This window comes from Alligator sinensis, unplaced genomic scaffold, assembly GCF_000455745.1.
Source record: "Alligator sinensis unplaced genomic scaffold, ASM45574v1 scaffold174_1, whole genome shotgun sequence".
NCBI classification, from domain to species: domain Eukaryota; kingdom Metazoa; phylum Chordata; order Crocodylia; family Alligatoridae; genus Alligator; species Alligator sinensis.
In genome coordinates, this window is record NW_005842516.1 from 241,074 (window position 1) to 253,083 (window position 12,010).

At 42.5% G+C, this 12,010-nt stretch overlaps 1 protein-coding gene across 1 annotated transcript; it reads right to left on the minus strand.

Moving 5' to 3' along the window:
* Positions 1-2,841: 2,841 nt before the first annotated feature.
* Positions 2,842-5,522, minus strand: LOC106722636 (olfactory receptor 6F1-like). The gene is made up of 2 exons (XM_014523637.2): positions 5,508-5,522; positions 2,842-3,792 (listed from the first exon to the last, which is right to left on the minus strand). Exons 1-2 carry the CDS (start codon positions 5,520-5,522, stop codon positions 2,842-2,844), a joined length of 966 nt encoding a protein of 321 aa, XP_014379123.2.
* Between the last annotated feature and the right edge of the window lie 6,488 nt (positions 5,523-12,010).

The window sequence follows — 12,010 nt, forward strand, 5'->3', positions numbered from 1 at the left end:
ACACACACACACACACACACACACACACACACACACACAAGCACTCACAATGGCAGCAGGAGAAAGAGACTCAGTGGAAGGGCTGGAGTCCAGGTAGGGAAGAGAAGCAGAGTCCAAGTCCTTGTTGAAGAGGGGGTGGCGGGTGATAGCTACCTATCCAGGCTGGAAAGGGGTCCTTGTCCAGTAGGTGTTGTCCAGAGTGGTGTTGCTGGAAGGGCCTCTCGGTGGATAAGTGGTGCAGTATGGTGCTGGTCCAGATGGAGAGGGCATCCCAAGGACTCAGTCTTCACTACACCTTTTTATGGGGCAGACTACCTCTGGTCTCCTATGGGGAGGGCCTGTCCAGGCAAGGTCAGTCCTGTTCCAGAGGGCTCCAGGTGTTCTTACTGAGCATGTGCAGCCTTGGCACAATGGTGGGTTGCCTCATCTTTTGTTTCTTGAATGCTGAGGGTGGATCCAAGGGCTCGATCGTTGGTCCAGGTTTTGGTGTTGATGGTTTGGCATGGCACTGTGTGTGCCTGCCACTTTAAGGGCCTGGAACTGGCAGCTGCCAGGTGCCTGATGAAGGCAGCCATTTTGGAATCAGGGGCTGCCCATATAAACAGAGCAGGTCAATTGCCAGAGGTCAGGGAATAACATTGTCTGGCTGGAGGGTTGCTGCTATAAACTGGAGGTAAGGGAGGAGCTGTAGGGGATGGTAAGGATGCTCCTGGTCCTGGGTATGACCTAAAACTGCACCCTGCTGGGAGTGGGTGGCCTGGTGGGGCTCTCAGTGCTGTGGGAGCCCCCAGGAAATGCCAGGCCAGTTACCACCCTGGTGAAAGATGGGTTGGGGCACCTTAACCTCTATCCCCAAGAACTGGATGGGTTACCCTTATGTTGGAGGGTCAGGAAGGTGGATCCCATGGTGAAAGAGTAAGGGCCATGGACTCAGGCCTGTCTAAATTTCCTCTTACTGGCCCATGCTGGGGCCAGGACTGGAAGGGTTGAAGGACCAGGGGCCCATCTAGGAATGCCCAAGAGCTGAGGGCCTGGGGTTCTGATGGCCTGGAGGTGGGCCAGGGCTAGTGAGCTGAAGGTCCTGGGCGGGGGGGCAGGATCACACCCGAAGGGGGATCAGTTCAGAGAGCTATGGTGCCTGGTATGATGGTGGAAGAGACCACCTAAGGGGAGGAATCCAGGTGGGGTTCAATAGTAGGATTCTGGGGCCTAGTGTGAGGGATGGTGATGATGAAAACTATAGATGCCATTTGTGAGGCTTGGGCTGTGGTGTAGAGGAGGAAAGGAGCCGCAGATAGCACCCCCTGGCATCAGGGCAGGAAACTGGCAGCCTCCCGCTTATTAACAACTATTAATTAATTATAACAACAAGGCATGGTGGGAGAGAAGGTGGGTGGTTAGCCCAGGAACAGGTGGGCAGGTGCAGCGAAAGTGGCCCCGAGCAGGACCCCTGTTACATTTGGTCATTTAGAGGGAGGTATTTGTAGACCTACTGCCATTGTCTCTCAAGCACCCTCATTTGTCCCCATTCATTCAGGAACCAAGTTACATAGGAGAGGTAGTATAAGTCATAGGTTATACAACTGGGCCTGGGGACAGGATGGAAACTTGACAAAGAAAATGGAAACTTGACATGACTTGTGCTAACTTACATATATAAGCCTAAAACAGTAATTGCACAATATAAAAGCAGTAAAATAAATAAATAAATCAATACAAAACATTACAATTATCACTTATAAAACAGTGGATATCTATAACAAAATAGCAGGGCGCTTATTTGCAAGGGGGGGAGAGAAAAATAAAACTTACTACCTAAAATAAAATGTTAAAGCTTATCCTACATCTTAGCTTACTTATACTTATTTAGGGAATAGAGACAGACAGAAAAAGTCAGAAATGGTTGGGGAAGGGGAGGGAATGCATTTTAAAATAAATAAAAAAAGAAACTGGGGGTTTTGCTTCACATGTAGTAATATGCCTTCATCTTAGCCCTAAGATGAAATCACCAAAATGTGCCAGGGACCACCAACATTTAGTATTCACAAGTATTTGGGGACTTGGGCATTTCTATTTTTAACGCCTCATTATCAATAGAGTCAGTATTAGATATTCCATCATCGTGACAGTCATCCGTGTCAAGCTAACCAACCTAAATGTTCTCAGATACTCTTTTATTGTCTTTTCAAATACTGGGACAAGTATATTCTCTGGAATTTCCCTGTCTTACAACATATGTTAAATATCGGAGACCCTGGCAGACCTTCATCTAACTTATTTAAGTTCTTTGCATGATGTATTTGGAAAGTTATAGTTCTATCCTGCCACCTATTATTATATTACTGGATTCCATGTAAAATCAGTAGCAAAAGAGAGGTTCGTAATGGATTTCATGGAGTCTCTGGAACTTCTCTCTTTTGTCAGTTTAACTTTGTATGAGATAATTTATGGATTTTTATTGATATTGTTTTTATTATTGGAATTTTTTTTTTTGTTAGTATAAGGGATACCAGTGTTGAGAAGCTGATTCTTACAGCGGAAACCGGTTTTTTTCCCCCCTTTTCACAGAAAAGATCATAATGTTTACTACAAATGGTGAGAATCTATGTTCACTTATCTTCCCCTGGGAGTTTTTTCCACAACTAAAAACTCCCCATCAAAAGATCTTGATTCCTACGTCTCATACATTATGCGCTGATCTTTTTGAACTCCATTGTCACAGAGAAATACAGCTGTCATGGTTGTTCAGGGATAAATATATGGTCTCTCAAGTAGGTGCAGCTTGAACTACTAATATGACCTTGTTGACTTAAATAGTCTCTGAGGCACATGGAAATAAGTTCACGTCCCATGGAATACATTGCACAAGGCTTCCTTCACTTCCCTGTTTCTCAGAGTATATATGAAAGAATTTAGCAATGGTGTCACAATTGTGTTCAGGATGTTCACTATTTTGGTCAGCTCCAACAAACTCCGGGCAGAAGGCTTGACAAAAAGAAAAATGGTGGAGCCATACCATATAATCACAACAGCAAGATGGGAAGAACAAGTGGAAAAGGCTTTTTGTTGTCCTTTGGCTGAAGGGATTCTCAGTATGGTAGAGATGATATAGATGTATGAAAGTAGAGTAATCACACATGAGCCAAGGATGACAATCACTGAGATAATGAAAGCTGCTGTCTCAACTGTGTGTGTGTCGGTGCAAGATAGGACTATCCAGGAATCTATGTTGCAAACAAAATGGTTAATGACATTAGGACCGCAGAAAGACAGCCTGCTGATCAGAAATGCTGGTATTGAGATAACCAGAAAACTACACACCCAACATGTAATGGCCATCTGAGTAGACAAGGTGTTGTTCATAATAGAGCTATAGTGCAGTGGATAGCATATGGCCAAATAGCGATCATAGGCTGTGACAGCCAAGAGGAAATATTCTGTGCAGCCAAAGGAGAACATGAAGTACATCTGAAGGAGGCAACTGGGGAAGGACAGAGTTCTGCTTTTCCCTAGAAAAATTGCAAGGGTCTTAGGAACAGAAGCTGTTGTGTACCATATTTGTAGGAAAAAGAGGTTGCAGAGAAAAAAGTACATGGGGGTGTGGAGGCGATGGTTGGTCATTACAAGGGTTATGATAGCCACGTTCCCAATGACTGTCAGGATGTACATGAGAAGAAAGAGCATGAACATGGAGATCTGCAAAGAGTGGGATCCAGGGAAGCCCAAGACAACAAATTCCATCACAGTGGTTTCATTTGATTTTTCCCATTCTGTCCTTTTACCTGCTGAAATCTATAAAGTCAAGAGACAGGAATTACCAGAGTTGACAATCTATTGTTTCCTGGTCAGCTAAGGGTTCATTCCTGGTCTATGGCCACAGAAATTCTATCCCTAGAAAGCTAGGGCAAATCTATATATATGCAGGCCAGCAAAGAATGAGGGAGAGGATCTTTTGGGAGTCTCAGTATCATATCTTTGGTCTAATGAAGCTGAATGGTTGGGGCATTCACGTAGGAAGCCAGAGAACCTAGGTTTTAAGGCTTCTTATGCAGAGAGGATTGGGTTTGTGGATTGGGGTTTCTGTCCTCCAAGTATAGCACTCTAAGCACAAATCAGGCATTATCAAATACCTTCTCTGGAACACCTTTTGCAAATGAGTCACTAATATAAACATTTAAGAGAACAACAGCAAACAAAAAAGATAGACAGGAAAGTTTCTGCCTCCAGAAAAGCAGCAGCCCAGGTTAGAAATTAAGCTTTTCTCCCTCAAAGTCAGCAGTCACTTTGCTGAAACCATGCACCTCTGACTTAACTGTATGCCCTCTCTTCCATCTAGTATCTCCAATACGCCTTGTGCCCATGGCTGCCCAGTGGACCAGTTCAGATTGAGTGCCAGAAAAGATAGGGCAAAGTTACTCTCCCAGAAATCAGGGGAAAATCCAAATTCATGACTTTGTTAGGTAAAGGGTGACTAGAACCCTGGTCCTTAGTCTACCCTGTGAGTGTCTACAAACATATATTTCTTCACATAGAGACAATTGTGTCCAGGAAGAGAATTCCTCTGGGTATGTAAATGCTGATCAAATAAATGGCTATTCACACAGGAAGGGAATTGAATGCTAATTAAAATTACTCTTGCTTTTCATTAATGCACCCACTGATTCTACTTTGTCCTACCTTAAATAGTAAGTCAGCTGCCACCAAGCTGAGAGTAGAAACCAGAAATTCATGTTCCTACTTTCCTAGTTAAAGGATGAGAAGGTATTCCTTCTGGAAAGTGGAACAGAGCCCTGGACTAGCATTTTCAAAGAAGCACAGGTAATTACATGTCCAGTTCCTTGTGCTAGGAGGAAGAGTTGGGAAATTATCTTCCTCAGTTTTCTTGACAATCCTAGCCTTAAGAACAGCCATAGTCTATTTAGAGAACTGAGAAAAGAACACAAGACTCCTGAATTGCAGTGTGAGAAATAGAAGAGATGTGCTCTTATTTTTCCATTTGCGTTGGGCCATGGCTAGAATTTCAGTTTTTCAAAAGCATATATTGTGTTCTACTTGGGTGAAAAAGTATGTCAGTGTATATAATGCAGCAAGGGACAAAAGTTCTCAGACCAATAGGTTGCTGAGATACAGAATTACAGAGCAGCCCCTTATCAGTTGCTGTTATAACTTAGTGTCCAGGAAAGCAGCCCACCAGCCTAAATTCATCAATAGGAAAATAATTACAGCTTATGTCATTAGACCAGACTTCAGTCACTATTTTCAGATTATGATCTCATGACACTAGTACAAACCTATTACCAACTGCATGTATAACTGGTTGAAGCATGGAACATAATCCACCCCTTCTGACTTTGTTCACTAATTTTCATTTCTATTGGCCCTAGGAATTCAACAAAGCATTTTCTTTTTCATAATTCCACTTGGGAGTCTGACTAGCTATGGGAAGCAAATATGAGGGAGACGGGAATGATTTACATTTTCATTCACTGCTTGAAAAGTTCCCTTACTTCGTTAGAACTCATATGTTGTATATGAAATCATGTACTATTAATGAACTAAGCAAGTCATCTTGTGGTACTATAACTAGTTTGAAAAAATGTGGGTTTACATTGGTGACAAAAAAACAATACGAGTGACATGGACATTTACTCTCATATAAAAAGGCACTACAGTATAGCCAGGGAAGGAAACTAATATCTTAGAGAATGTACTCACATTTTGATGGTTTTCCTGTGCAGTAATCTTTAGATTAGACAAAAGCCTTGGTTTCTAGAGATAGTTAACATCGTAATGCATCTTTCTTATATAGTAAATATATATATATATATATATAGAGAGAGAGAGAGAGAGAGAGAGAGAGAGGAAAAAGAACATTCTCTCTCTCTCTTGCCCTGTTCATGTATTTCTGTCTCTGTATGTATTCTCTGCTTCATAAATGAAGAACAAGATGGCATCCAATTTCACTTAAAGTTAGAAAATTCAAAACAAATAAAATAAATCTTTACTCCTGGTATTATTTAACCACATAAACCCATGAAGTCCAAGAATGTAGTGACACCCCCAAAATAGTCATCTATATGATTAGCAGGAAGAACCAGGTTATACCTAAAGATAATAAACATTTTGTGGAAGGGCTATTGAAGCACAGATTTGGGACTCAAACTGGTGTCTAGTTAACAGAGATCTGGAGTCAGTTCCAATGCAAAGAGGAGAAGCAGACTATCCCACCACAGCTACTGTAGGGCTCTCACATTTTCTGCTGGATCTTCTCACCACTCGGCGACATGGACAGAAAGAAAATGATCTTGGGTCTAGCTCAATATGACGGTGCTTCCTCCTTCGCTCCTGTTCTTTCCTGTCTATGCCTCACTTCTCTTTCCTCTTCCCTCTCTCTCTCCCTCCTCTCCCTAATTAGTAATTTGTCTTTCTATATAGTTTAGCATCTTTACTCATTCTCTTTTTCTCTGCCTCTCTTCCTCTCTCTCTTTCCAAGCTAATAAAGGCTCCTCCAATATTGCATCATGACAAATACCAGAGTTCAGGGAAGATTGGGTTATTTCATCACTCCACAAACTTCTCTTGGGATTCAACCTCCAAAGAACATCCTTACAATGCTGACAATTTAAACAAGGTGTTTCCTGGGAAGCCACCAAAAGCCCAAATGGCTAGCATCAGGAAGAATGATTTATGCTCCCTTGTGGCAGTGCTGTCAAAGCATACATTCAACTTCACACATTTAGCTTGAACTAAACTTCTGTTAATTCTTAGATTTTTCTCACTCTTCCCCCTCCCTCTCCCCACTCCTAAATTGTACCTAAAACCCATGGAAATGAATGGAAAAAAAATCCATGGATCTCAGTTTGCCTTGGATTATTTCTTTGAACTATCAGAGGAGCTTCTCCTATCAACATGATGCAAGTATCAAATTTATGCTCAAGTCAGTGTACATCACCATATTTACTGCAAAGTACAGGTGTGCACATATAGACATGTACCTGTACTACACGGTAATTTTGGTTACTGTACAGTAAATGCCCAGGTGTAGACATGTCCACTGTGTATTTTTTCCCCTGAATAATTAGTTACTTTGATGTTTGATGGTCTGACTTTTGGCCTTCATATTCACAGGAAAATTGGACTAGAAGAGGTCTTACAAGGTCATCTTGACTAGTTTTCTGCTCAGGGCAGGATCAGCCCTAATGAAAACCCTCCCAGCCAAGTGCCTGTCTAACCTACTCTTGAAAATTTCCAGAGATGAAGTCTTTACAACTTGTCTAGGTATCCTGTTCATATGCTTGACCACCCTCATGGTCAGAAAGTTCTGCCTGTTGGCAAAGACATGACAAAATCATGACATGTTTGTGCTGGAGACAGACCTAAGGGAGCAGGAGAGGGCCCCAGACTGCTTGGGCTTGTAGAACCAAAAAAAGCAGACAACTACGTTTACAAAGCAGGACCCGTAAGAGGTAAGAAACTGGAATACCTGAGAAGATATAGAAACACTAAATGCATAAAAGTTGTGAGGGATATGCTATATGTGAGGTACATGCAAAGCATACTATGTCAAACACCCAAGGGGAATAAGAAGGTGCAGGTTCACCTATAAATACTCAAGCAGAAATAAGGCCAAAGGGATATTCACTCCAATGACTGAGAAGACCTGAAGATTCCCCCAGAAGGACTTGGGATTACATAAGACTTTCTGTTGTCTTTTTGGCTGCTTATATTGCATTTTAAGTTAAACTCAGTTGTGTGCACTGTCACTGTGTCTGAATGGGCTTAGGCAAAGTTTTTTTTTGGTGGTCATTGTCATGTGCCTGAAGTTGCAAATTGGTGTTTTCAATAAATGCTTCAATAAATAGAATGGACTATTCTTGTTCAAGCATCTATGAATTCAGTGCCACTACCTAAGTCTAAGTCTGGTAACACTTTTAATCTCCAATCTAAATTTCCTTTGCCATAGCTTGAGGCTATTGCTCCTAGTCCTGCCCCCTATGGCCACATAGGAAAGTCTTTTGTCATGCCAGACAGTTCAGGGATTGGCATCAGACCAAAAATATCCTGTGAGCTTATATCATCATGTTTGTCCAATTCAGACCCAGATGTCATATAAACAGTTCTCTGGGAAGCCACTGACACCAATCCAGCCTCTTACTGACAAGTATGGCTGAAATACTGGAGTCTAACCTGCCTGTGCACTTCTAGATACCAACATAGCCTATCTTCCCCGCAGAAGAAATAGAGTCTATTGATAACTTCAAGCAGAAACACACTGTGAGCTTTTTGGGGAAGGCATCATAGCCTTATACTACAGGAGCAGAATCACCAGCATAGCAAGATCCTCAGATTGGTCCAATGTATGTGGGATGAAAGTCAGGGACCTTTAGTCTACCAAAAAAGTGGTAATCCCTAATGCTGAGGGCCAAAAATGCCCATAACAGCTGGTGAAGGTATATCACAGATGAATCAACCACCTTGGTATCTGAGGACAGTGGGCAGAACACCTGAAGGTAATTGTTGACAACTTTACTGTTATGAGTAGGTTAGAAGTTTTAATGTCCCCAAGATGTAGGGATATATAGTCTGGCAGCATGGTGCAGACTCCCAGAAAAAAATGCAAAGCCCAAACTAGGAGAAGACTGCTACTGACACAGGTATTGTTCACCCTGTCAAGTCTTGGGCTCTCCCACAATCCCTATCCACACTCAGGGTGTGGGACAAGGGCCCCTTTTGTGAGGATGGGACCTTTCTGGCATTCTTCTATTCGGTAAGGAATGTTGTGGACCAGCTGTGGAATGGACAGCAACTGGATAGAAGGACCCACATCCCAGAATGATAATCTAGTGCAGACCTAGTCTGGGAAAGTGAGAATCAAGTTAGTATAAGAGTTGGACTGCAGACTGTCCTGAAGAGTACTGCAAAGATTACATAGTCTCTGGTATCATTCAGAAGCATAAAAGGCATAGTTACATAGTCAGGTACTAGAAGGCCATGTGCAGGAAGTAGATGGTACAAGAAATGTGTAGGAACTTTGACTGCAGTTTGCTGGAGAGAATTCTTCCCCCATATCCAGCATTATCAGTTAGAGATGTCCTATCTCTCTCCCCAAATTCTCCCTACCATGTCTCTGTGTACTTTATAGTTCCTACCCCACTATACTTCTTCTCACCACTCCTAAGCCTGCCTAGCCTCCCTAGCATTTCTGTTCTCTTTGATATCCCTTGATTTTGCCTCCTGGAAAGAAGGGACTCCTCTGAACCATCCTGACCCTCTTAGGCCTGATCCTTGCCCATGGTCAGGGAAGGGACAAAAGTGTTCTTAAGCTTCTCCCACTGAATTCCCTCAGTCTATGGAGGCCTCAGGGTGAACTCTGGCATGGTAGAAAAAGCAGGCTTTATGGAATCATTGTCAATGAGCATTTGCAACAACTCTTTATAGCAGGTACAAGTCAGCACTAAGGTGTTCTTGTTTCCCAAGAGGGCAAGGTGTTGCCTTACTTCTGCCTGCCTAGTTGACCATCATATAACTGTCTCGGACGGCCAGGGCCAACTCGAGTTATGCTCGTACGTCAGGGCGGGCTGGTGAATGGAGAGGCAGACACAACTTATTGGTTGCAAAAAACTTTACTCACGCCGCTTGCAATCACAACGCAGGTGGTCCGGTCGTCGGAACAACCACACGAGTTGTTCCAGCTGGCGGGGCCCAAGCCAGTTAATCCATCCGCAATTCGAAGCCGGCGGGGAAAGGGGGACGTCGGGGGTGGGGTCCGGGGCGGGAAGCTCAAGTCAGATAACTTCAGAGACACTCTGCAGTGTGCTCAAAGCTCTTCAACTTGGGCGGAAGTCGCGCGGAATTTTAAACGGCCAGCGAACCAATTACTAGCCGCCACGTGTGAATAATTTAGCACTGGCCAATAGCGGGGCACAAATTTACATTCGAATGGCGGGAACTCTTTGCACCGTGCATTTCTGTGCTGCAAAGAAGAAATGCATCCTGCAAAGGAAACTGCAAATTAGCGGGAACTCTCCTGCACGCAGGCTCTCAATTGCAGCAGAACACTCTGCTGTGCAAAGGAGCTCTCATGTGGTCAGGAAATTCCATAGTGCCGAGGCACAAAAAATCACTGGGTCGTGACAATAACCATGGCAGAGGACACTGGTGCTGACATAGGTATAAGGGGGTCCTGTGACCCCAGAGCAGTGGAATTTAAAACGGCTCACAGAGGCAGCTCCTCAAAGTAGTAGAGGGGTGGGAAGCAAAGCACTGTGGGAAGCCAATGAACCAATGAACACTCCATTTTACTGTGCTGGAGAGCTCAAGTGTAACATGAAGTTCTCCACTGTGAAACAGTTCAGAGTTGTCCCTGCTTTTTCTTGGGTTATTTTTGAGTCAGAATAGCCTGAGTTGAAGCATTCTGTTGGTTCTGTACATCTGCACACCACCCCACACTTTTTTGGAGCATTTTAAAGACACTTGGTATGCTTCCAAGGTCCCATCTTTCTATACTCCTACTTATTATTCACTTTTGAACCCATGCACAAAGAAAAAAGAATAATAATTCAATATATGGGCTTAGTTCTCCCTCTGGTGGATATACTTAAGACCTGAAACAGCCTGTTGTTTTGGGTTTTTTTTACATTATAGGAAAATAAGGACTAAAAGGAGTTCATTAAATTTTCTCATCCAGCCCTGTGTACAAGGTTCAAGGCAGGATAATCCTAAATAAATTCAAAAAGTATAAGTGCAAAGTCCTGCATTTGGGATGGAATGATTTCATGCACAAATACAGAGTGGGGAATGACTGGCCAAACTAAAGTATTAGAGAGAAGGATTTGGAGTTTACAGTGGATCATAAGCTGAATATGAGACAGCAGTGTGCTCTTGTTGCAAAAAAAAAAAAAAAAAAGCCAATACAGTGGGTAGTCTTAATAGGAGGGTCACTTGTAAATCAAGGGAAGTGATTCTTCTGCACTATTCAGCAGTGGTGAGGCCTCACCTTGGGTATTATGTCCAGTTTTGGATGCAGGGGTATTGGTTGTAGTTGTGTTGGTATAAGGACATAGGCAAACAAGGTTCTTTGGGTAAATCCAATATCTTTTAATTGGACTAGATATCAGATTTACTCAAATAACATTGTCTGTCAGTTTGGGCCCCACACTTTGAGAAAAATAAGAGTCCGGCACAGGGGGAAAAAAAAAAAAAAAAGAAAGATTAGGGGCTTGGGAGGGACAATTTATGATGAAAAACTGAAAGAACTAGGATTATTTAGTCTACAGAAGTTAAGACTGAGGGAAGAGTTGATAAGCAGCTTCAAATAACTAAAAAGTAATTAAAGAGTGGATGGAGATGGGCTATAGGGGGCAGGACAGGACAAGGACTAGGCTGGAGATAAGTAGTAACTTTCTAAATATGAATGTGGTCATACATTGGAATATGCTACATAGGGAAATTCTGGATAATCCAAAATTGAAAGACCATAAATTTTAGAGAAGAGAAACACAAGATGAGTGGAAGCAGTATCCAATAATGGTGAAGGATGGAAATAAGAATCCTTCCCTCCAGAAATGTAATTTTCACAGAAACCTAAACCCCAAATAATTGATGCCTTTCACAGCCACAAAAAAACAAACAAAAAACCCCCAAATCAAAAATGGTTCAGTCCAGTTCCAAATGTTTAAGTGAAACAAATAAATTTAAATAATGTCAACCAGAGATTATTTATGAGAATACTAAATCCAGCAATCTATAAATATTGGGCATTGGCTCAAGGGAAATTTGGAGAACTCAGCTAATTCAAGAAATCCTGCTGCCAATCTGCATGTCACTCTCCTCCCAGCTCCTGAGTCTCCCCAGCCAGTATAGGTGAAAACCTGTGTTGTGCTGTCACGGGTAGCCAGTCAGACTTTAGGATAAATGTTTGTTTTTGTGTTTTGAAGTACAAACAAATAAATGTCAGGCTGTAGACCTATTTCTGACTCTTTTATCAGTATCCAACTTTCAATGTTACCTT